Source organism: Chrysemys picta, chromosome 1, assembly GCF_011386835.1.
Source record: "Chrysemys picta bellii isolate R12L10 chromosome 1, ASM1138683v2, whole genome shotgun sequence".
NCBI classification, from domain to species: Eukaryota; Metazoa; Chordata; order Testudines; family Emydidae; genus Chrysemys; species Chrysemys picta.
Window position 1 is genome coordinate 121,554,149 of NC_088791.1, and position 27,006 is coordinate 121,581,154.

The window sequence follows — 27,006 nt, forward strand, 5'->3', positions numbered from 1 at the left end:
TTTTGCCTTGGCAGGTTCTGGTCCTGCGTATACTCCAGGATAATGCGTGTGGTGTTTAAAGTGCTCATAATTGCCGCGGTGATCTGAGCAGGCTCCATGATCCCAGTGCTATGGCGTCTGGGCTGAAAAAAGGCGCGAAACGATTGTCTGCTGTTGCTTCATGGCAGGGAGGGAGGGAGGGTGGGGCCTGATGACATATACCCAGAATCACCTGCGACACTGTTTTTGCCCTATCAGGCATTGGGATCTCACCCCAGAATTCCAATGGGCGGCAGAGACTGCGGGAACTGTGGGATAGCTACCACAGTGCAACACTCCGGAAGTTGACGCTAGCCTCGGTACTGTGGACGCAGTCCGCCGACTTAATGCACTTAGAGCATTTTGTGTGGGGACACACATAATCGACCTTATAAAAATGATTTCTAAACAACTGCCTTCTATAAATTCGACCTAATTTCGTAGTGTAGACATACCCTTAGGCAGGTATATCTTAGGCCTTGGCTACACTTACCCGCTAGTTCGGCGGCTGGCAATCGAACTTCTGGGTTTGACTTATCGCGTCTAGTCTGGACGCGATAAGTCGAACCCGGAAGTGCTCGCCGTCGACTGCGGTACTCCAGCTCGGCGAGAGGAGTACCGCGGAGTCGACGGGGGAGCCTGCCTGCCGAGTGTGGACCAAGGTAAGTTCGAACTAAGGTACTTCGACTTCAGCTACGTTATTCACGTAGCTGAAGTTGCGTACCTTAGTTCGAATTAGGGGGGTAGTGTAGACCAAGCCTCATTCCCCTTCCTGTACAGGAATAGCTATGCTGGTATAATGCATCTTTATATCAATATAACTGCATGCGCACTTAGTGAGGGTTGTAAGCCTTAGCTATCCCACTGTAATTTAAGCAGTACAACTTGATTGTGTAGAGGAGGCCTTAGAGTAAATGAGAATCAGGTTCTAAGGCTCCCATGGTCCAGATTTTCAAGCAAGCCTCCTAAATTGGACATAGATATATGGCACCTCAAATGCCCATTAGGTTATGTGTATAAAGTAGGCAGTTACGGTTCCCAGGGTCCAATCCTGTAAAGTGCCAAGCGTCTACGCCTCTCATTTAAGTAGGTAAACGTGATCATCACTAGCGTTGGTTGAAAGTTCTGTCACTTTGAACTACCAATGACAAATATCATTTTGATAGAAAAAGTGATTTTTCACATCTCTTTTCCCATTTTTCAACCAACTATAGAGTGGCTTAAAATCTTTCAATTTTCAGTAAAAATATCAGGAAAATAAATCTTGAAAAATTGTTCTTGGATTTTTTCCCCCTGCTTTTGGACTAGATTTCCTCCACACATTGCCAGGAGAAACCCCAAATATCCATTTTGTGCCCACAGGAATACCCACGTCTTTCCCAAATGCTTCTGCTCATGAAATTCAGGTTTCTATGCAAAATTTGCTGGCTCAGTTTAGGCCACTCCTTGAGAAATTGGCCTTTTCTGCTAACACCTCTGCCTCTAATTAACAGGTATTTTTTGGAAGATGGCTGATAGAAGGCAGCCCATACGTTATGCTCTTTGACATAGGATCAGCAGCCTGGAATCTGGACAGATGGAAAGGAGAATTCTGGGATGCATGCAACATAGGAATCCCTTTTAATGACAGAGAAGCCAACGATGCACTGATCTTTGGATCATTGACTGCCTGGTTCTTTAAAGAGGTACAGTTTTAAAGTCTAGAACAACAGTGGCTTCAAACCTGGATCTGACATAGATCCAAATCAATTTTGGAATCTCAGTAACTCCTCTATTATATATTGTACTGAAACCACAGTCCTGAAACTTTCCCCTCCAATGGTAAGAAATTTCACTCCTGGTCTGGAGCCAAATTCATGGCTGTAGCTTATCTCTGATTTCAAAGTGTTCTGTTGGTCAGTTCAACTGCATTCTTTCCACGGAAAGCCATGGCTGGCATGTGGTGTTACTTTAATGTCATTTCTACCCTATGTTTCTTCTTGGGTGTCTGAGTTCTTACTGACACCACTTTGTGGTAGTGATCTCGCTCTCTCTCTACCAATGAGCAGCAACCAGGTGATCACTCTCAAACTGTCCTTGCCTCCACACAGAAAGCCAAGGGCAATTTACTTCCCAAAGTTGCCAGATTCTATCTTCCCTCAAACAATTAACACTGAGTCACTTATGGTTTTCTTAAACTGGGGTCTAATAGCAAAAGAGAAAATATAAAGAACAATGAAAGATTGTGTTTCTCAGAGCGCCCTGGGTGAGCGTGCCACTGGGGGGCATGGTGCAGCATGTACTTCTCTTCACAGCCAACCAACTCTACCGACTGGTCAGGGCTGTGGTCAAGTAGAATGCTATAGGATTTTTTTTCATTCAGAAGAAAGCAGACACTTGGGGGCTGCTGAGAAGGGGGTGATAAGCAGGAGGCAGTGCACTTCACATGTGTCCTTTCACATTGTTTTCAGCTCACCAGCCAGTTTGATGACAAGCCCAACTTGATTGCTCACTTTCATGAATGGCAGGCAGGTGCTGGGCTAATCCTCTCTCGATTTAGGAAACTTCCTGTTGCCACAGTCTTTACTACCCATGCCACACTGCTCGGGAGGTACCTGTGTGCAGCAAGTATAGATTTCTACAACAAACTTGACCAGGTAAGAGTCTGTCGTTCTGTTTTCTCCCCATGGCATTTCAAGCTAACTTTTCAATGATGCTAAAATGTCTCATTAAACCATGCGGCTCCTGGCTTTGGTGCCTGTTAACTTTACCAATGCACAGTTATTCCTTCTTGAATATTCTCATGGGGTGGGCAGACATAGAAGTGCTTTGCCACAATTTCAAAGCATAATAAATTGTATTAGTTACATCCTTAGGTATGTTGGGTCTGATTCCAAACCCAGTGAAATCGGGAGTCTTTCCATTGACGTCAGTTGGATCAGGCCTATCTGGAGGAAAACTGGAAACCCTCAAACTCCTGGGCTAATCAACAGCCCAATTCAGTCCACTGACTGATAAATAAATGGCAATAACAATATATTGCACTGCTATAGCACTTGCCATCTGAAGCTCTTAGCCTTATTATTAACAATTTGAGGATATTTTCAAAGGCACAAAGATCAGTTAGGTACCCACCTCCCAATGAAAGTCAATGCCTTTGAAAATCTCCCTCTTTAGGTGCCGATGAGGCACCTAAGACAGAGATGTAGAGCAAATTGGTTGAGAGGCCCTGTGGCCAGTTGAGTAGGTAGTGGCTACAGCACCCACGTAGCTGGGGGCTAGGCTTAGAGCTGACGCTTAAGCTGCTGTGTTTTACAGCACTTTTTACCAGGGTAAGGATGTAGAAAAAATGGTCTATTACAGTAATCTCTGTGTAGTTAACATACAACTGGGTTCCTATTATGAGGCTCATTTTGCCTTCCTCCAACCTGCCCCCGCTCCCTTGTAAGTCGAACAGAAATGCGTACTCTCTCAAATTTTTAGGGTTAAGTCTTATTGGCAGCTAGAATTTTTTCTCAGTTTTTTGACTAATTTGTGTTTGAAATTAAAAGACCTATTTAAAATATTTCTTGAAATTTTGGTAGAGTGTCGGTTTTTATTTTATGTTCCACTCTGTCAACTTCATGATATCACATTACAGCACAAAATGGAAAACATAAGTAGAATTTTATTACGGTCCTCGGATATATTTGCTGTTTAGCAACTGCAGGTACAGGGTGGGATCTGTGTTTTACAAATGCAGATACAGAGAGAAATGGATTTTGAGATTGGTTTATGCATCACGGATTCATCCTTTTATGAATCATGCCAAAGCGCTTTTAAAAATCCCACCCTAAAAGACTACTTCGCTGTGGTAGCTCAGAATTTAGTATCCTGCAAAATAGTGGCTGTTCTGTAGGAGCATCTTTACTACTTCTTAGAGTTAAACATGAATTAAAAAGTGCAGTGATATCCTCATACATGTCAGTTCACTTGTCATATTGCTGTAAAATAAGCCAGCTGCTAGATAGCATGCTAAAAATGAACGAAGTGTCCTGGTCTATGGTCTGTACTTCCTTGATACAGAGAATTTAAGAGAATTGTACATCTTAAATATAATTTTTGCAAGAAAGATTATGGTTAAAGATTGAGCTCGTCTGCTGTATGAGTCTGTAAAAGGACAACAGTAAAATGCAAACCTTTTTTTTAATTCCCTACCTTTCCTGTGTTCTCAAATCAAAGCCATGCTCTCTACAGCACAGAGAATTTCTGAGTAGCAACATAAATATATATCAATACAAAAATATTTATCTTCTGAAATCCCATTCATTGCTATGGTGATAGTTAAAAACAGACATATTTCTCTCTCTGAGAATACCTTTTATGTATTAATATCACCTCTGAAGTTTTATTATTAATCTCTGCAAATATACTTTAATGATGGAGGCTAATGGAATTCCACAGCTCATTCCTTCAGGCAGGTTGACATTTAAAGGGTACTGATGCAGGAAATTGTGTGAGGCTATTACACGACTGTTTCACAGACACTTACGGTGCATTAAAGCTCTTCCTGACAAGCTGTAACATTTACTAAGAGATCAGCTGTCTTAATGAGGGCGTCTTTGGCTGTAAAAAGGTCAGCCTGGCCCAAAAGCCAGATGAGAAACATAAGGGGCTGATCTAGCACTCACTCATTAAATGATACAGATAGGCAGGTCTTTAGAGGATATTCTTGCTGTTGTCTTTTAGTAGTAGACTATTAAGGTCAAACAAGTGATTTGTCCAGTGATAAAGACTCTCCAGGGCTTTCTAGTGTTTAACCTTTGGATGAGACAATATACCTTTTAAAGGGCATGTCACTTTTTTCCCCTTTCCAAAGTACAGCGCATAGTTTTCCTGTTTCAGGCCAATTGGATTTTTTAAAAATGGAATTTAAGCTCTCACTTTTGATCAGTGTTTCTTGGAAGGAACATACTTTGCTTAAAGCTGAAGGAAAATATCTGAGACAGGTGGGAAAGAACCAATGGGTGTATGTTCTACCATAGATGATAACTATTTTATAATGCAGAGGTGAAGCAGCAGTCTAGCAGTGCCTGGGAACAAGCAGGCATGCTCAGCTCCTGCAGAAGCAGAGGGAGCCTCATGTTACCTGTACTAGCACTCAATGTAGAAAAACAAGGATTGGCTTTAATGAGCTCCAAAGAGAACCCTGCCTAGCCCTAATTAGGAGGTACTGTCAAAGAACTGGTGTGCCATGAGGAAGGAGGGCTAAATGATGAGATAGACAGGATCAGGTTTCAAAAGACACGGGATAGGGCAAGGCTACACTCTGATTCCTATTTAAGTATACAAAGAAACAGATTGCAAAGCATTTCTTTCTTTCTGATGTACTTCTTGCAGGAGAAAATGCCTCATATCCATATTCTTAACAAGGTACAACAAATGAATACAAACATAAAGGATACAAATGCATAGCCTGATGTAAGCCCACTGACGTCAACAGATGTATACCAGAGATTAATTTGGCCCAAGTTCCCTACATTTGGGAATAAACCTTAACATCAGGAATTTTATAAAGCAACATGTAAAGTTACTGACATTTTCCCCATCGTTGCAAGCAGAGGGGAGCTAGAACTGTGAGGGCCTTCCACCTTGTGCACGATTCTCCCCAGCCGAGCCAAAACCTTTTGATTCAGAAATCTGATTGCAAGTTTGTGCTGCTTGAAACAAAACAGCCACTGAAGAGACTGTAACAGACCCGGGACCAATTCTCCAGTGTAGGACCAGCCTACCACAACTACATCACCCTTAGCGTATGGGGTATGGTCAAGGAAAACAGAGCTTAGATGGCATTCCTTTGCTCTCCAGCGATCCCTGGTTGCTAGAATGACCCCAGAGGACCATTGGCCAGTCCTGATGATGTGGCCCTAAAGTTCCAGATTCTGGTCTCAGGTCCACTAGTGTAAATGTAATTCCACTGAATTTGGCAAAGTCACTCTGGATTTACAACAGTGTGACTGAGAGAATCTGCCTGTATCAGTGTAGATTAGACTCATATATTTTTATTAAATTAGATGCTTTTATAGTTTCAGTTCTCATTTGCTTATGCGGACAATCAAAAAAGAAAAATCTAACTTAATCATTCTGTTTGTTTTGGATCGTGTATTATTCAGGAGAACTTTCTAGAAGTGTAAACAGCTATTTCATTCTCTGTTTTCTGCAGACAGGTGTCTTGTATAGAACTCACCATTTCCCCAATGAGATAAAGAACAAGGGCTGCTCATCACACCCACACTATGGCTGAACTTGTAATTCATCTCAGAATGCAAAGCCATGAATGGGCCAAACTCATCTCTGGTGTAACTGGCCCTATTGCCCCCCTAGCTTGCAGTTGGGTTACATGGCTCAGGGGATTGGTAATTGGATAATAAGCCTTTCACTTCTAGGTCACTAGTTCAAATCTGGTCCAGGTCAGTACAGACTTAAAGCCCATTACCATCTAACAGCTGTTAATGTCAGAGTGAAACAAAATGTACACTTTCTTTTCTTGCATTCAAGATTATGATGTTTGAATAACACCCCTATTGAGGGGGAAACAACAAGAAAACAAAGAAAAATTAATGGGATGTCATTAGTGCAGTATAATGTTCCTGTGTGGCTTTTTTGTCAGCATCTCTGCTTGGGGGAATGAAGTGGTCAGGGACCCATAATAAGAGCTTGATTTTTTTTTTCCGTCTGTTCAAATCCAGCCAAGGTCAGTAATCACCAAAGGTTATGTTCTGTTGGCTGTTCAGTGACTTGAGTAGGGTATTCTCCGTCTGGCTTCCACAAGATAACTGTCCATGGCACTAGCTGGCATCCTTTTTAGCAGTTGCAGCAGAGAAGCCAGGGATTCTCAGTGCTAGAGGCTAACAGGCTAGCTAGCATTTTTCAAGCCAGAGGGTGAAGACCTCCTCCTTGAGACCTTGCTGTATAGCTCAGAGATCAAGTGGTGGAGGCCCCCTGGGTGAGCTGGACATTGGTCCCGCTGTCTCCAGAATTGGAGATCTCCTGAACTATGGTCAGAGAGACTGGCTGGACCCTGTGGGTATTACCCAGCACATGATGTTGCCTACCCCTGTGCCTCCCACTGAGTACTCCAGGAGGTGAAAGCTGTCCTGCCCTCTGCCTCTCTCGTACATGAGTGGCTGCTGCAGGAAGGTGCACACCGCCTGCCTATGGTCTCTCTCCCATTTGAGGGGCGGGGCTTTTTGTTCTGGTGGACTCTGTCCACCCTTCCAGGAATTCACATAGGCTGGCACCTTTTGTAATTTCACTGAAATATATTGGCGGCTTCAGTGTAATTCCTGGGGGACAGAGCTCCACATCAGAACTAACAGTTTCAGCAAATAAGCCAATGAACAGAAGGGTCAAACTTCTTTCTCATAATAGCAGTAGTCCTTTCAAAGTGGGTTTGTGGAGCACTGGCTAGACACAATGGGCAAGTCCGTTGGCAAAAGTCTCTGGTGCTAGCAACTAAGTCTCTCACAAGTACTAAAAATTCACCTTAAGATTTTATAGTTTAAAAATACTGCACATGGAAAAACTATGGTCTGACTGACTCTCCGTGGTTTTGCACCTTGTGTAGTTATTTACATGGGTGCCAAGTTGGTGTAAAACATAAGTATTCTGATCTGGTAGCTTTTTTACCCTTAGCCTGCACAGTTTTATAAATGATTCTACAAGATGTAAAGTAGTGCAGAGATGGGCATAATGACTAAATTAATGCACTGTAAAGTCTCAGTTGAAACTACCTGCTTGTGGCATTTTTGTTGGCACCATAGCAGGTCCAGTTCTCATTTCTTTTTACGGCAGTGCCGCTCCCACAGTCATTGAGCTCATCATTATGCAAAGTTGATCCGCTTTATTAGAAGAGCAGCTAATGCAAATCTGACTTAAGCCAGGATGTGTAGTTTTTATTCTTATTTAGTGCGGCTAAGCTACAGAAGAAGGAAAATTCTACTATTTGCCATTTACATAAGAGAACAATAAATAAGGAGTTAAATTTTGGGTTTTAAATTTATAACTAGTTCCTCTTAATCTTTATTCAATAGCATGCCAGAGCTGCTGTGTTCTTTCCCCTGAGCTGGAAATGAAGAAGGTTCTGCTCCATAGGGACAAGGGTCTAGTAATTAGAGCAATGGATTGGGGATCAGGACTCCTGGGTTTCATTCCCAGTTCTGTCACTGACTATTCCCAGCTGTTCCACAGACCTACTCTGTGACCTTAGGCAAGTCACTTTCACAGATTTTAAGGCCAGAAGGGACGCTTATGATCATTTAGTTTGATCTTCTGCGTAACAGGGTCCGGAGAACCTCTCCCAATAATTCCTGCATCCAGCCCATAACTTCTATTTGAGCAACAACACATCTTTTACAAAGGGACCCAGGCCTGATTTAAAGACTGCAAATGATGGAGACTCCATCACATCACATCCATAGATAAGTTGTACCAATGGTTAATTGTTCTCACTGTTAAAAATGTTCACCTTATTTCTAGTATGAATTTGTCTAGCTTCAGTGTCCAACCATTGGATCTCATTCTGACTTTTTCTGCTGTCTAGTATCGGGAATCTCATACCTATTAGGCCCTCGTACATTGTGAAGAGTCACTCCTTAACCTCCTCTTACATAAACTAATTAGATTGAGCTTCTTTAGTCTCTTATGCTTTCCAGACCTCAAATTGTTCTTGTTGCTCTTTTCCAAACCTTTTGCAATTTGTCAACATCCATTTTGAAGTGTGGACAGCAGAACTGGACACAGTATTCCAGTAATGGTCTCTCTGATGCTGCAAACAGAGGTGATGCCACCTCCCTACTCCTTCTTGATATTCCCTTGTTCACACATCCAGGGGTCATGTTAACGGTCTTAGTTACAAGCAAAAGTCACACAAAGTATTGTAATAGCCACACAGCCTTGTACTTGCAGCTGTTGGGGCAGACATTGCAGATTCAGAATCATAGAGGTAGTGGCCAGAGGGGACCTGTAAACCATTTAGTCTGATCTCCTGTATATCAGAGGCCACTAACACAACCAAACACCCACACACCAAACCCAACAACTGAAATGATTCAGTTCTACTTACATGGTCCCCATCATCATGTTTTCTGAGCAGCTCACAAACCATGACTAGTGTTTAATAATGATTGATAATCCATTTAGCCTCACAATACCCACATGAAGTAGGAAAATACTTCTATCCCCATTTTACAGGTGGGAAAACAGAGGCACTAAAAGACTAACTTACTACAAGTCACTCAGGATCTCTTTGGCAGGGCTTGGTATTGAGCACAGATGTCCTGAGTTCCAGCTCAGTACCTTAGCAACAAGAGTAACTTTTTTTTTCCACTTCAGTGGAATGTGCGTTTACACCCAGCGTATCAAATGATGGATTGGAAGCCATAATACTGATGTGGGGGCACAGCCATTCACACTGCAATTGACCAGTGCTGAAAAATTCTGATACACATTTCAAACCCTCATCCTCGGACTGGGGATGTCCAGATTAAGGGTTTTGTTTTACACCTATCTCTTCTTCACACAAATCACATTCACGTGTAAAAAGACTCAAAATACCCAAGTTCACTTTTTCAAATGATACACTTGTCAACTTGGCATCATACTGAGTGCATGATGTTTTTACATAGCTCACAATTTCCCTAAGGATTCAAGATGACTTAGGGAGCATGAGCTTTTTTGCTATACTTTTGTACAGTGAATACATGACAAACACTCTCAGTTGGGAATGCCATTTTCACTGAACCCCCTCATTGCTGAAAGAATGATGTTGCTAAAACAGAAGTTAGGTTAGAGTATCTGGATTGAGAGTTTTGTCTCAGCCCATTGTAGACTTAGGGTCCAGCTGTGAAGTTTGATTCTGGATCTCAGTCCAAACTTCCCTACAGTTTGGGAGTGTTTGGATTGGGGGATTTTTGTTTGGCATACTATAGAGATAGAAGTTGGTCATAATGTGTAGATTTAACTCAAGACTTCCCCAGACTTCAGGGATGGTCACCTCTGGAGTTTGAGACTTTCAATAGCCATGAAGTAGGAGTAAAAAACAGAAGTATGTTCAGATGAAATGAAAAAAATGATCTCTGAGAAGAGATGAGGTTATGAATTTGCCATAATCAGGGTGTGGGTTTTTTTTTTTTAAATATAGTCACTTTATCAATAATGACTGGTGTGAACTAGAGCTGGTTGAAAGTTTTCTGACAAATATTTGTCATTGAAAAACATGTCAATTTTGATAGTTTTTGATTTTCTGAAGTGACATTTCAAAGCAGAACATTTTATTTCTAGATATATATTCAAATGAAAATGTTTTTTTCATTTCAAAATGTGAATTTGAAACAAAACCTTTCGTTTCAAAATGTTGACTCCCACCAAGACATTTAATTTCAAATTGAAACTTTGAGTTTAAATAGCCTTTTAATGTCATTTGATGTGCAAAGGTCCATTTGAAACAAAAACATTAGTTTTGAATCTGTTTTTTCCAACCAGTTCTACTTGCAACCTTCATCGGACAGTATATTTAGCATTCCAAGGTTTATCTATTTTTTTTTTTAAACTCTGTTATTGCTATGACTGGAGATATGTGAAAGTTGGAGGTTTCAGTCTGCAAAGGGTGCAGAGTTGAATGTTTTTGAGCTTCATGCTGGGTTAGGAACTCTGATGAATCTGAAAACTCCAAATGGAACTCAGCTGAAACCACTGACTTTTGATTGTAAACTACGAAGCCATGAATAAAACTAGAAATCCATCACAGGACTCCATGCAGAGAGAAGAAGTTAGTTCAAAATTTGCTCCAGGATTGCATGAAACTAAGTCCCAGGGTGTTTTTCACAACATTATGTATTTGTAACCCTTCCCTCTTTTTCTTTTGAAATTGAAATAGATTTTAAGGGCAAAAAATTTCCTCTCTAATCCCCTCATTCTAACTCTAATGTTCTTCTTGGTTTATTACTAGTCAGCTCAATGAGATCTCTACATGTGCAGAACGAGCTGACTAGTAATAAACCAAACAGAACATTAGAGTTAGAACGAGGGGATTAGAGAGGAAAATTTTTGTCCTTAAAATCCGTGTGAAGAAGAAACCTAAAGCAGTCTTGGGTCTTGTCTACACTGGCAAGTTTCTGCACAGAAAAGCAGTTTTTTGTGTTGTAACTCCCGAGGTGTACATACTGCCAAGCCACTTAGTGTGCAGAAACTTCGCAGTTGCAGCGCTATAAAAAAACCACCCCGACGAGAGGCGTACAGCTTTCTGCGCTGGGGATACAGTGCTGCGGTGCCAGTGTTGACATCCTGGTCGATTACAGTGCTGCAATTGGCCTCCGGGAGGTGTCCCACAATGCCTGTTCTCGCCTCTCTGGTCATCGGTTTGAACTCTACTGCCCTTAGGTGCCCAACCGTCATCTCTACCCCTTAAATTCCTTGGGAATTTTGAAAGTCCCCTTCCTGTTTGCAGTGGTCTCAGCGCATCTTTCCAGGTGACTATGCCTGCTCCACGCACCAGGCGATCCCCTGCTTGAAGCAATGCGGAGCTGCTGGAGCTCATCAGCATTTGGGGAGAGGAGATTGTCCAGTCCCAGCTGCGCTCCAGCCATAGGAATTATGATACCTATGGACAAATTTCACGATGCATGACAGAAAGGGGCCATGCCCGGGACATAATGCAGTGCAGGGTCAAAGTGAAGCACTGAGGAATGCCTATCACAAGGCGCAGGAGGCAAACCGCCACTCCGGTGCTGCGCCCACGAGCTGCCAGTTCTACAAAGAGCTGGACGCAATACTCTGTGGTGACCCCACCTCCACTGCGAAGGCCACTGTGGATACTTTGGTGGCTCACATGCCAGTCGAGAGTGGACCGAGCGAGGAGGAGGAAATCAAATAGTAAGTGGCAGGCCTGCCCTTGTGCTAGCATTCACATTGGCAGATATGCAGTAGAACAAAGGCATCCCACAGTTTCCAAGTAGACACTTCAATCTGCACTCTCTATCCTGTTGTGTTGTCTCATCACTTAAGTACCAGTTAACCTGGCCTTCAACTCATCTAAGACTATTATTTTCTGAAGTCATCATTCAAGCCTGCTAAGAGGTAGACAATGAGATTTCTATCTCCACCTTGTAAGTAAGGTCAAAAGCCAGGACCCAACACTTCTGTAAGTAGCAGAAGCTGCAGCAGAAAGAACCACAGAAAGAGGATGAACTGTGGGAGGAGGAACAATGTGATTAAAAATGATGAGATCCGCTTCCTCCCCACTAATAGAACCATGTTGATGCTGCTCAAGCACTTGGTCTAGAAGTCATACAAGAGCATCCAGAAACAAAACCTTTCTCATTTTCAGAAGCTGAAGAATTTGATAGTAGTGAGGAAGGGGGAATCAATATTCAAGCATTGCATAAAGAAACAAAAATGAACAAGAATGACAAATAATATTCTGGTTTAAACCCTAGTTTTTATGGAATTTGAGTATTCGGGCTCTGTTGTCATTGGAGTCAGGAGGAAGTTTTTAACTAGACCTGGTCAAAATTTTCCAAATTTGGAGTTTTTAATTAACATTTTTAGCAATTCAATTTTTGATGGGAGGGAACCAAAACACTTTAAATAAAATATTTGGGGCTTTGCACCAGCTCTATAGTTGTTGAAATTTTTTGACAATCAAAAAATATCAATGATTTTTCTTAAAGTAAAAACATTTTTGAAAAGTTCCTGCACACTTTTCTCATGTTTTTCCCCACCAACTCTAGATTTACCATTCTCTTCAGTGGGGGCAGAGTAGAAAATCCCACCCTTAATATCTGATTTTTTTTCAGAAGTGCCGTTGACCCAGAGTTCCTTCTGAAGTCACTGGGAGCTACCAGTGCTCAGGACCTTTCAAATCAGGCCATTAATGCCTGTAAGAAAAAGTTCATTGCAGATTCTTCAAGAAACACTGTGTGTTAATTGACACCTGCATATATGAGGCTGGAACTGAGACCACTGATAAAGACAAAAAGGCCCATATCATGGCATTCTGAAAGATGAAGATTGGTTGGGTGGTTAAGTTACTGGATTGGGACTCAGGAGATCTGGCTTCAGTTACTAATCCATTCTGTCAAAACATTGACACCCATATATGTCATCAGCAGGTTTGGAACTTTTTGATCCATGACAAAGATCTCTGCTACTTGAGCTAACAGAATAACTGATAGAGGATGACAACCTACTATTGCTATGTGGAGCAGCCACTAGAGGGGGATGGGAGACACACTTTGATAATGGGTTTTACAGATATTTGCTAACAGCAGAGGGATGTTGAAACTCTGGAATCTTGGATTCCATTCCAAGAGCCTTTTGCCCCTGTCCTTTCTAGCCTTAGCCTGTCCCAGTCCAGTCCTCCCCCTTCCCCCATCCCCAACCTCCTTCCAATTCCTTGACTAGTTTGATTCCCCCATGTGCATTGGATGTCTTGTTAGGGCACTCACAAGGTAGAATGTGCTAACTGTCAGCCCTAGCAATAATGGAATCATGAGAATTCTGCATAAGTGAGATTCTTAATGTCATTGTAACAGCCTTCAGCACTTAATAAACTACATGTAAAAGCAGTATATGCCATGTCCTTGCCATCAACCTTGAGAGGGTTACCTTGGTATTCCCAGCAGTGAAAGATAATTTAGGACTAATAGGATTGTAATTTAACTGTAAACCATATAATCATTGACACCTAATTAGAGTTAAGCTTTTTTAGACTACATTGTACAGATTTGGCTTTTGTCGTGGAAATTAGTGGTGACTGTTTGAATTCTTAAGCATTGGCTCTATAGTGATCTGAGTTTCCTCCCGTGCAGATCATACTGCCAATTGAGCCAACGTCACCCACTTCTATTTTCTAGTTCTCACAGCAGCCCTTATAACTGCAGTTGCAATTTTAGGGACAAGAGAAATAACCTATATTTATTGTATAGTGTCTCTCATCCCAGTGGAGCCTAAAAGAGCTTTTGCAGATGATGCTGATATGTAAGCTATCCACAGGAATTGCAACATTCACCACTGAAATGCTGCCACCTCTGGCTGGAAATCCTCAGGTGTTTAACAACACACAGCAAAACGATGAAATTGTTCAGGACAGAAAGTAAAGAATACCATACCTGATTGCAACTGCAGTTGGGAATTTAGGTGCAAAGAACATAATTAATAGAGATGGGGAGAAGCTGAATAATTTGTATCTGGTTTTAGAGTCATAGAGTTCAAGGCCAGAAGGCACAAAAAGATCATTTAGTCTGACCGTCTGTATATCACAGCCCACCGACATCACCCAGCACTGGCGCACACAGTCCAACAGAAATGAGGACAAAGTAAATGTGCCACAGGCAGAGCATAGGAGGGACTTGGGTGCACCTGTCTCGAGGTTCCCGCAATGGCAGGGAAATGATTCAGTGAGAGATACCCAGATAATCCTGGCACTCTCACATTACGGAGGAAGGTGAACAACCCCCAAGGTCATTGCCAAAAGGACCTGGGGAAAATTCCTTCCCAACCCTACCTATGGTGATTAGTTAGACCCAGAGCACGTGGGTAAGAACCTGAGAGAGAGAAAATGCTCAGGGCTACATTAGAGCCCTGACCCACCCTGCCCAATATCCCAACTCCAGCTGTGGCCATTTCTGAGGCTTCAGAGGAAGGAGATAATAAAACCTCCCAGAATACATTGGAGAAAAAGATCCCTTCCTGACCCCTGTTGGTGCCTGGCTGAAACCCTGAAACATAAGTTTTAGGAACATAAGCTATAAACTGGAAGTGAACCCTAGAACTATTGAGCCCTGCCCGCCCCCCCATCATCACAAGCAACCCCATCATACAATTGCACTCATAAATTTGTCCAGCTCTTTCTTAAAATCAGTTAAGTTGTTTGTCACCACAACTCCTAGTGAGAGGCTGTTACTGGACTGGGACCAGTTTATATCCATTTGTTCTTGTGCCAGCATTGTCCTTTAGCTTAACTAGCTCTTTGCCCTGCATGGTATTTATCCCTCCCCTCCCCGCAATTTATCCCTCCCCTCCCCTCTCAGCCTTCTTTTTGTGAAAATAAACAAGCCATGCTCTTCCAGTCACCTCATAAGATAGGCCTTCCATTCCCTTTATCATCCTAGTAGCTCTCCTCTGCACCCATTCCAGTTTAAATTAATCTTTCTTGAACATGCATGACCAGAATTGTACACAGTATTCCAAAAGAGGTCTTACCAGTGCCTTGTACAATGGCACTAATATTTCTCTATCTCTACTGGAAATGCTCGTCTAATACATCCTAGAATTGCCCTTTCCCCAGCCACATCACGTGGTGGGTCATAGTTCTTCTGTGATAGACCCACACACCCAGGTTTCTCTTTTCCTGTGTCACTTCCAACTGCTGAGCCCTCACCTTGTATCAGAAATTCTTGTTGTTACACCCCCAAGTGCATGACCTTGCACTTTGGACTGTTGAATTTCATCCCATTTCCGTCATTCCAGTCTTCAAGGTCATCCAGTTCTGCCTGTATAATATTCAGATCCTCCTCTGTATTGATTGCCTTCCAATTTAGTATCATGAGCAGATTTCATTAGCGTGCTCTTACTTTGTGTGCCAGGGTCATTAATAAAAATGTTAATCCGAATAAGGTTGCTCCCAAGACCGATCCTTGATGAACTCGACTAGTAACCTCTCTCCAGTCCGATAATTCACCTTTTAGCATAACCCATTTCCTTCTCCCCTTTAGCCAATGCCTTATTCACCTTACAATGCTTATACTGCTCCACTCCTCATCTTCTCTAATTTAACTAATAATTTCCCATGTGGCACCATGTCAGATGCTTTATTGAAGTCTAAATATATCAGATCTACTGCACTTCCCTTATTTAAAAAAAGTTATTTTCACAAAGAAGGAAAATAGATCAGTCTGGCATGAGCTACCTTTGGTAAACCCATGTTGCATTATATGCCCTTTACCATGTACCTCTAGGAATTTAATTATTCTTTCCTTCACAATTTGCTCTAAAATATTGCATACTACTGAGGTCAAACTAATGAGTCTGTAATTTCCTGGGTCATGCTTTTCTCTTTTTTAAATATAGGCACGACATTAGATATTCTCCAGTCATATAGTACAACCCCCAAATAGGTAGTTTTATTAAAAATTCTTGCTACTGGATTAGCAATCGCATGTGCCAGTTCTTTCAGTATTCTGGGATGGAAGTTATCTGGTCCCCCTCCAATTTGAGCGCATTAAGCTCTTTAAATTTTTCTTCCAACTCAAATGTGATAATTTCCATTTCTAGACACTCATTTCCATCAGCCATACAGCCGTCAAGCCCATGTTCCATGTTATCATTGTTATTGAAAATGGAGGCAAAAGTATTCATTTAGTTTTGGGGCCATTCCTAGATTTTCTGTAATCTCCTTCTCAGCTACGCCGCCTGGCGGTCCAACCTCATCCTCCTTTATTCTCTCTTTATTTATATAACTCAAAAAACATTTATTATTTATTTTGATTTCTTGGCAAGGTCTAATTCAGCTTGACTTCTAGCAATTCTGACTTTATTCCTACATTTTCTAATCTCCATGATGTAGCTTGCTTTGCTGATCAAGCTCCTTTCCATTCTGTATCGGTTCTCTGCTTACTCCTAATAATGTTTCCGAGGTGAATATGCATCCAGCTAGGTCTGGAGCCTTTCTCTACAAGTTTTTTTCCCCTTTCTCGGGATGCAAATTTCAGATAATTTTTGTATAGCTGATTTGAAGAAATTCCAAGCCTCCTCCACATTTAAATCCTTGAGCTCTTCAGTCCAGCTGATTTCTTTAACTAATTCCCTTAATTTCCCTGCCCTTTTGAAATTTAAAAACCATAGTTGATGACCTGGTTTTGATTATCCTTCCATTTAATTTAAACTGACTCAACTCATGATCACTTGATCCAAGGTTATTTCTTACAACCTGCTCTTCTATGATGTCCTCACTACTTACTAACGCCAAGTCTAAAATGGCATCACCTCTTGTTGGTTCAGTGATGATTTGATGAAGGAAACTGTCGTCTATCACAGCCAAGAATAACTGGGCCTTACCACAATTAGTATCATTTCTTCTCCAATCTATATCCGGGAAGTTAGTATCCCATTATAACACAGTTCCCAAAAGTATTCATCTCTATTAATTTTAATGAAATCAGTATTCATATCCGAGTCAGATCTGGGGTCTATAGCAGCAGAGTCCTAACGCTGTCCCAACAGAACTTCTCTTACAATCCTTTCCCAAAGTGTGTTTGATTCAAACAGGTTCTGTTTTGTCCCTACTATCACTTCCTATTTCTTTACAGTTTACTGTTGCTGTACAGTGCTACCCCCACCACCTTTACCTTTATTCCTGTCTCTACTAAACAGCACATACCCTTCAATACCTGTATACTTCCCCCCCAAGGTTAGGGATGTTCAGACCTTAATTAAGTCCAGTATAGAGCTAGGGCCAGCTACAAAGTTTGAATCTGAATTGGACATATTTCAGAGCTTGGGGTGTTTGCATCTGGGATTTTGATTTGGGCCCATCTCTAGAAATTACCTGAGTTGGAACTGAATTGAATGAGAAGATTATATCTTTCAAGTGACAGTAAATAATAATGGTGGAACTGATGTGACAGCATTTAAAAGTACCAGAAAATGTCAGTTTCAGGTGCCTCAAAGAACAAAATGAGAGAAGAGGAACTTTACTTTTTCATCTAATGCAGGGGTTGGCAACCTTTCAGAAGTCTTCATTTATTCACTGTGTATTACTGGCACGCAAAACCTTAAATCATTTTAATGTTTTTAGAAGGTCTCTTTCTATAAGTCTATAATATATAACTAAACTATTATTGCATGTAAAGTAAATAAGGTTTTAAAAATGTTTAAGAAGCTTCATTTAAAATTAAATTAAAATGCAGAGCCCTTCCAGACTGGTGGCCAGGACCTGGGCAGTGTGAGTGCCACTGAAAATCAGCTCACGTGCCGCCTTTGGCATGCATGCCATAGGTTGCCTACCCCTGATCTAATGTATGGTCAATTGTTTGAAGTAGCATATCACACAGGTGTATTGTTTTTGTTGTTCAACAGTTTGACATAGACAAAGAAGCAGGAGAGAGAGAGATTTACCATCGGTACTGTATGGAACGGGCGTCTGTACATTGTGCCCATGTTTTCACCACGGTTTCTCAGATAACAGCCATAGAAGCAGAACACATGCTTAAGAGAAAAGCCGGTAAGACTTGAACCTGCCTTCCTGTACTAACTTCTCACTGTGGTTAAATTGCCCTTGATATGATGAGACGTGGACAGAGAGAGAGAGAGGCATACGCAGCAGCCTTGTTACACTTAGGAAAACAGCCGTAGCTGACAATAGGTGTCAACTGAACTGGTGCTGAGCACATTTTAACAGCATATGTAACCAAAGACCAATTTAAATTCAGCACCATTTGTGTCACTGTGGTTAGCATTTGTGGGAATCCTAGTTTATCACCAGGATTGTTAATTTTATTTCAGCAGGTTTATCTAAGCCCCAAGAGTTTTGTCTATATTAGTGCTCCCACACATGTTCAGCTGAACTAGTGAAAGCATCAGTGGGAATTTTGTAATACATTTACTCACTGTTACACAATGCACAGTCAATCTATGGAACTCTTTGCCAGAGGATGTTATGAAGGCCAAGACTATACCAGGATTAAAAAAAGAACTAGATAAATTCATGGATGATAGGTCCATCAATGGCTATTAGCCAGGATGGATAGGGATGGTGTCCCTAGGCTCTGTTCGCTAGAAGCTGGGAATGGGCAACAGGGGATGGATCACTTGATGATTACCTGTTCTGTTCATTCCCTCGGGGCACCTGGGATTGGCCACTGTCCGAAGGCAGGATACTGGGCTAGATGGATCTCTGGTCTGACCCAGTATGGCCATTCTTATGTTCTTGTGTTCACTATTGACACACACAGCCTCTGAGCTTCTTTGCTTTGATGGGTTGAAGCCCAGCCACATAACGTTACATCAGCACTTAGATACTAGTGATTGACCCATGAGCAACATAGGTGGATAGATACATTGATATAAGAAAGGGGTGTTAAATGTAATTTTCTTTCCTATGGTAATACTTTTTCTTTTATTAAAATAAGGAAGGAGTGAATAGGCAAAACCAAAGTGTGATTCTAGGCAGTTCATTTGATTGCATGTCCTGGTGCTTAGAGGATGAGCAAGCTGATACTTCTATCCAGATGTGTCCTGCAAGTACTGACAGAATACTTTGTGAGCACAAGCCACGCTGCTCCAAATATGGGCATGCATCTTTAGAAAAACACTGCAAAAATGTTTTGGAAACTATTTAGCAAATGATTTTCCAATATGAATTACTTGGCCATTTTCAAACATAAATATACTAAAATTGCTTTGGACTACATTACAGAATAGCTATCTCAAAAAATTCACTCTTTGTTTACTTTTTACAATTTTACTTTAATTGAGTGCTCGTGGAAGGTTTTGGATTTGACAGCCCTGAAAATTGAAATCCTGTCAGGCCGTAAAATAGGTCTGGCTCAGGGAGTGGCACTCTGATTACCACCATAATACCCTCTCGCCTTAATGCCTCAACCCTAAACTGTACAGATTACGCCTATGGGTAAGAGAGAAGTACACAGTCCGTTGCCTGTCCAGTTCTTTGCCTCAATACTGAGACTTGCAACAAGGGCACTATCAATTTTAAATGTAAGGCCAGGATTTTCAAAATGATGAGTGTTCTGTGGTTGTCTAATTTCTGGGGCCCCTTAAGGAGCCTGATTTCCAGAAAGATCAGAGCACCTGCCCTCTGAAAATCAGATTTCTTTAAAATGTCTCCTGTTGAGCACCAAAAAAAGGAGGCATCCCAAAATAATGATCGCTCTTGAAAATCCAGGCCTACACTTTTTGAGTTACAGGAGCTCAAAAAAACTGTGTTGGTCTGATTCCAATACTACTTTGTGGCTCAAGCCTGCAAACCCTGTGCAAATAGAGTTTGCACTGAAAAGCCAGGGAGAATTCCATGCGGAGTGGCCTTGCAGGAGTGGGACTCTTATTTTTAGTCCTTCAACTTTGATTTGGTTTCTTCTATGTGTTTTTTTTTTTTTTTTTTAAAGCTGTTGAGATTCATCGAGTTTCATGCTGAAGTGAAACTGGTGAAATTAGATGAAATTAAATAGCTGTTTGTAACAAGGCTTGTAACTAGGGGTTTGTAACTAAGGGCTAACCTAGGCCCTTAATTATAAATGGACACAGGTGGGTCCTGCTATAAATGGGATTTGATGTGAACTGGCATATGTACTTTAGTAGTCTTTGAATCTTAGGATGTAAGCAAGTACGTTTGAATCTGTTTCAGCCTCCCATTAATGTTACAAACTGCTGGCTTGTGATCAGTAAAGTTGTGAAATTCACATAGACAATGGTTGCTCAAAAAGGTCAATAATCCTTCAGTAGATCATTAAGCTTGAAACCTACCCAGGGACATTATTGCTAAAACGATCTGTGAAGTGAGCCAGCTTTTTTATCCACGCCAGAAAATCAAATTAAAAAAAAAAAGGGAATAATTGGCATCCACAAACTGAGCACCAAGAGTACAGCAATCTCTGTTTGCTGCTGAGTTTATCGATAAGGCAACTCCGTAACAAACTCTCTAGCTATAAGCAATTACAGAATCATAAAACTGTATGGTTGTAAGGGACCTTGAGAAATCATCAAGTCCAGCCACCTGTGCTAAAGCAGGACCAAGTAAACCCAGATCATCTCTGACAGGTGTTTGTTCAACCTGTTCTTAAAAACCTCCAATGACAGGGATTCCACAACCTTCCTTGGAGGCCTGTTCCAGAGCTTAACTACCCCTATAGTTAGAAAGTTTTTCCTTAATATCTAACCTAAATCTCCCTTGCAGCAGATTAAGTCCATTACTTCTTATCCTGTTCTCAGTGGACATGTAGAACAATTGATCACCATCCTTTTTATAACTTCTCTTAACATATTTTAATACTGTTAGCAGGTCCCCCCTCAGTCATCTTTTCTCAAGACTAAACATGCCCAGTTATTTTAACCTGTCCTCGTAGGTTAGATTTTTCTAAACCTTTTATCATTTTTGTAGCTCTCCTCTGGACTCTTCCCAATTTATCAACATCTTTCCTAACTTGTGGCACCCAGAACTGGACACAGAACTCCAGCTGAGGCCTCCCCAGTGCCAAGTAGAGTGGGACAGTTACCTCCCATGTCTTACAGACAACACTCTTGTTAGTACACCCCAGAATGATATTAGCCTTGTTCACAACTGCATCACATTGGTGAATCATATTCAGTTTGTAATCCACTATCACCCCCAGAGCATTTTCAGTAGTACTACTACCTAGCCAGTTATACCACATTTTGTAGTTGAGCATTTGATTTTTTTTCCTAAGTGATGTACTTTACGCTTGTCTTTATTAAATTTCATCTTGTTGAATTCAGACCAATTCTTTAATTTATCAAGATCATTTTTGAATTCTAATCCAGTGCACCAGAATGCTTGTAATCCCTCCCAGGTTGATGTCATCTGCTAATTTTATAATTATCCATAATTACTCCATTGTCCAAGTCATTAATGAAAATATTGAATAGTAGCAGGCCCCTGAGTGACCCCTCTAGATACATCTTCTCAGTTTGACAGCGCAGCATTGATAACTACTCTTTCAACCACTGTGGACTCACTTTATGGTAATTTAATCTAGACCGTACTTCCCTAGTTTGTTTATAAGAATGTCATGTGGGAGTGTGTCAAAAGCCTTACCAAAATCAGGATATATCGTCTACTGCTTCTCCCCTATCCACTAGGCCAGTAGCCCCGTCAAAAGAAGGAAATTAGGTTGGTTTGGCATAATTTGTTGTTGTCAAATCCATGCTGGCTATTCCATATAACCAGTGATGAGCTCCCCAAATCCTAAGAACCGGTTCCCTATCGGGTCCTCGGCAGCACTTCGGCAGCAGGGGAGTCTTCACTCACTCCAGGTTTTCGGCAGCATTTTGGCGGCAGGTCCTTCACCCGGAGCAAGTGAAGGACATGTCGTCGAAGACCCGATAGGGAACCGTGTGGTGAGTACAAGCCTCACATGCCTGTCTCTCTCCCTCCTCCACCCCCATCCGACCCCAACCCCGACTGCCTCCCTCAGAACCCACAATCCATCAACCCCCCCTCCTTGTCCCCTGACCACCCCCTCCCAAGATCCCCCACCCTAACTGCCCCCCAGGACCCCACCTCCTACCCAACTCGCCCCACTCCCTGTCCCCTGACTGCCCCAACCCCATCCACCACCACCCCGACAGACCCCCGGGACTCCCACGCCTACCCACCCCCCCCCCGACTTCCCCCCCGAATCTCCGCCCCCTCCAACCGCTCCCTACCCCTTATCCAACCCTCCTCCCAGCCCCGGCCCAGCCCCCTTACCATGCTGCTGTGTAAGGATGCCGCGCAGCCACTGGAGCTTGCAGCCCCACCCCCTTACCCAGAGGTGAAAGTAAGCCAGTACGGCCCCGTACGGCGTACCGGCAAGAGCTGGTGTGCCGTACCGGGGTGGCCCGGCTTCCCCAGGGTGCAATTTAAAGGGCCTGGGGCTCCCAGCAGGGGCTGGAGCCCCAGGTCCTTTATATTGCCACCAGAACCCCACTGCTGAAGCCCTGGGGTAGCAGCAGTAGGGTTCAGGGGGCTATTTAAAAAGTCTGGGGCTCCCTCTGCTTCTACCGTCCCGGCCCTTTAAATAGATGCCGGAGCCCTGGGGTAGCAGGGGGCTCCAGCTGCCTCTGCTGCTCCAGTCCTTTAAATAGCCGCTGGAGCCCCGCCGCTTCCACTGGGCTTCGGCGGCTATTTAAAGGACCGGGGTGGTAGAAGCAGGGGAGCCCCGGGTCCTTTAAATAGCCCCTAGAGCCTTGGGGTAGTGGGGGGCTCCAGGGGCTATTTAAAGGGTCAGGGCTCCAGCTGCCTCTGCCGCCCCAATCCTTTAAATAGCTGCACGAGCCCCGCCGCTTCCCCAGGGCTCCAGCGGCTATTTAAAGGGCCGGGGCGGTAGAAGCCGGGGAGCCTCGGGCCCTTTAAATAGCCTCTGGGGCAGTGGGGTGCTCCAGGGGCTATTTAAAGGGCCGGGGCTCCAGCTGGGAGCTCTGGCGGGCCAGACAGGACGGTCCCGCAGGCTGGATGTGGCCCATGGACCGGAGTTTGGGACCGGTTCTACACCGGCTTCTAAATTTAGCAACCGGTTCTTGTGAACCGGTGCGAACCGGCTCCAGCTCACTACTGCTTATAACCCTATTATCCTGTAGGTGCTTACAAACTGATTTTTTAAATAATTTGTCCCAGTATCTTTCCAGGTATCGAACTTGGGCTAATTGGTCTATAATTGGCCATTTTGTTTCCCTTTTTTAAGAATAGGTACTGTATGTGCCCTTCTCCAATCCTCTGGGACCTCACTCATCTTCCATGAGTTCTCAAAGATAATTGCTATCAGATCCAAGATTCCTTCAGCTAGTTACTTAAGCACCCTAGCATGAATTTCAGCAGGCCTTGCTGACGTGAATACATCGAACTTATCTAAGTATTATTTAACCTGTTCCCCTTTTTTGCTTGTGTTCCTTCCCCCTCATTGTTAATATTCATTGTATTAAGTATCTGGTCACCATTAACCTTTTTAGTGGTGCATTACAGGCATTAAACACCTCACCTTTCTTGATGTCATCAGTTATTAGCTCTCCTTCCTGGCTAAGTAGAGGAACTATGCTTTACTTCATCTTTCTCTTGCTTTTAATGTATTTAAATAATCTCTTCTTATTGCCTTTTATGTCTCTTGCTAGGTAGGTGTGGTAATCATGGCAATTTCTACTATCCCCAGTAATATTAAAGTTGCCTCATAATTTTCATTATAAATTTCATTAATTATTTTTTGTGGGGTGGGGATGGAAAGTGACCTAAGTGGTTCAGTAGATAAGAGGTAAATGTATGTAAAAATGTATGTATGCCATTAGCACTGGCACCAAGAATGGCCTAGAATTGGCAGCAGGGGGTGCTAGATTGAGATGCATTGACTGTCCTCTTAGGGGTTTACACAATGCCTGCTTGTAGTATGTGGGTTCCAGCTAATAATATCAGTTTCTCTTTTGAGAGCTCTAAATTAAATCAACAATTCACAATAAACCAAATTTTCCAGAACCTTGAACCTCAAATGTAAACATTCCCTCAAAAATTTCAGTCACAGAGAAGAAGTTGTTCCAACTCTGATGTACAAATTTGCATTCTCATTAGCTGAAAATTACTGTTATGAGTCTTTTGCTCTTATCATAGTCTATAATTTTATTAAACTGTCTCTTCATGGATATTAGAGAAGGATCTGAATCAAAAGTCTGGATCCATACTGCAGGAAATGTAGATGTCAGTCTAGATCTAGATCTAAAGTTGATGTCTTGACGGTAGCTCCAAATCGTTCAATCAAAATCACAGATCCAGAGTCTGGAAAAAATATTGCTCAGTCGCTGAACTTTGTGACTCATGGACATCTCTAAGTAATATCATATTTTGTGATTGTTATTTATATACGTGCCAATTTCCTTCTTGTATATGTAGAAATCTAATAACTCTTAATCTGATCTATTTTTACCCAATTTTGAAAATAGTTAAATAATGAAAGGAAATGTCCATTCATTCATGCAATGAAAAACAACAACCACAAAAACCCTAATTCATTGAATGAATCTACCTTCCAATCCAAGGGCACATTTTTAACATACTTTCAAAATAATTGGTTCAGCCATTAAATGTTTAGCAAAAAAAGTTGTAGCCTTTTATTCTATTTAATGTTAATTATACTTCAGTGGGTTCAGCTCTGGTGGATACACACTCAAGTTCAACAGAGTTATCTCTGTTTGTTCTATATCTAGATCCCATAGGAACACATGAAACCATAGGCAAATAATACATACAATTACAAGAGCATCTATCTTTTAGTAGTTTTATTAAAATTACCAACAAAGTTATAAATGTCACAGCATATACAATTCCTAAAGATAAGTACCATGTACCAGTTATACCTACAGACATACTCACATCCTCCTTGATGGTGTTAGAGTCTGTTGGCCCTCTTGTGGATTGATCATCAATACGGGAGTGGTTCCTGCTGGAGTTTCCCTTAGGAAGCTCAATTTTCCTGCTCTGGGCATCCTTTTTTATACTGTGCTTCTGACTATGCCTACATTCTGCGCATATACATGGAAGTGGCAACCCTCTCTTTCTTATTGGTTTGTGTCTCCTAGAAACACAAGGGACCCCAAATTCTATAGGCTGCATAGGTTCTCATTAACATTGACGTACCACCTTTATCTTGCGGATAAGGCACATATTGGAGACAATATTTGTTGTTACAGCATTTTATAATTTAAATGTAATCTTCCCAGCTATGCTTTTGCAATATTACCAGTTGGTACCTCTTTTCCCATAATCTTTCAGGTTATATTTCAGTCATTGACTTATGCCATCATAAGGCCTAAAATAGCTAAAGTCTTGCAGGCTGCAGCCCACAGTTTCTTGCGTTTCAGCTTCTCTCACTTATGTCTATTACATAGTTCCTCTAAATACTGATCAATCTTATACTTTTATAATCCTACAAATCAGCTCTAATCAACATACAATGAATATATGTAATATAACACATTGATTAATCATAACATCACACAATAAATGGATAATAAACTAAAATCATTGGCTACAAAGTAGAAGCCGGATTCTCCAGTCCATTAAGGCAGCACAGAGTGGATGTAAATTGGTCAGAAATAACGTGTTGAGAATTCCCCTTTTTATTTATTTGAAAGCTCCGCTGGCATAGAACTGGTGGAGATGGCACAGCTGTATTCAACACCAGCTACTTCCACCCCCAGCACTAGAGGTGTGTCAGAGGAAGTAGAGGGCAGGTTGGGAGTAGGATTTGGAGGTGAGGTGGAGCCAGAACTGTGTTGAGAATCTAGATCTAGACATTTACCAAACAAAGGTACCCAGTGCCGGATTAACTCTCCTGTGGGCCAGGAGCTATTAGATTTTGTGGGACCACTGTATACAAATCTCTTTCCTGGGAGGGAGTTTGGTGCAGGGGATTGGGGTGCAGGAAGGGATGCAGGGTCTGGGAGGAAGTTTGGGTGCAGGAGGGGGATTCTGATCTGGGGCAGGAGGTTGGGGTGAAGGAGGGTGTGAGAGGTGCAGGCTCCGGCCGGGAGGCGCTTACCACAGGCGGCTACTGGCCGGCAGCGCAGCAGGGCTCAAGCAGGCTGCCTGCATGCCGTGGGCCCACGCTGCTCCTGGAAGTGGTTGGCTGCTAGAATGTCTCTGTGGCCCATGTGGGGAGGGGGACAGCGTGTCTCTGTACGCTGCCCACAAACACTGCCCCTGGCCAATGGGAGTTGCGGGGACAGTACTGGGGGAGGGGGCAGCATGCAGAGGGACTTTTAGTGGCCCGGAATTGGAGATCGCTGCCTGTGATTTATTTTTTGGGGCCCCCTTGAGCCGGGGCCCTGGGATGCAGCCCCTAAAGCCCCTGCCTTAATCCAGCCCTGAAGGTACCGTGCTAAATGAAGGTCTTCGGTTTGAAACTTGAAATTTATTGGGTGGTCTGTTCATTATGGGATCAACTCATTTGCATTTTATGACTACTAACGGGGACTGTAGGGTACTGCTATTCAACCTACAGAATCTCCAAGCACCTTACAAATTGTACATAGAATAGACAGGGATCACTTACCCACCATAGAATATCAGGCACCTCTGGAGTGGAACATGACATTAATTCTGAAGAAAATCATTTTAAATGGTCAAGACATTTATCTTGAAAATGCCAGGCAAGCGCCATGAACCGAACACAGTGGTACTTTAGTCAATTTTTTAAATCTGTATTGGCGCAAAAGAACCATAGCTGTTCCGAAGAAGGTACTGGGGTCTCCTGAGTA

The 27,006-nt window shown here is 42.3% G+C and overlaps 1 protein-coding gene across 1 annotated transcript in view; it reads left to right on the plus strand.

Annotated features, from left to right (window-relative positions):
- GYS2 (glycogen synthase 2) overlaps positions 1 to 27,006 on the plus strand; it is a 77,272-nt gene that overhangs the window by 17,362 nt on the left and 32,904 nt on the right. The window contains exons 3-5 of the mRNA XM_008165767.4: positions 1,512 to 1,703; positions 2,469 to 2,654; positions 18,112 to 18,256. Coding sequence (XP_008163989.1) covers positions 1,512 to 1,703; positions 2,469 to 2,654; positions 18,112 to 18,256 — 523 coding nt within the window. The remainder of the gene's footprint in view (positions 1 to 1,511; positions 1,704 to 2,468; positions 2,655 to 18,111; positions 18,257 to 27,006) is intronic.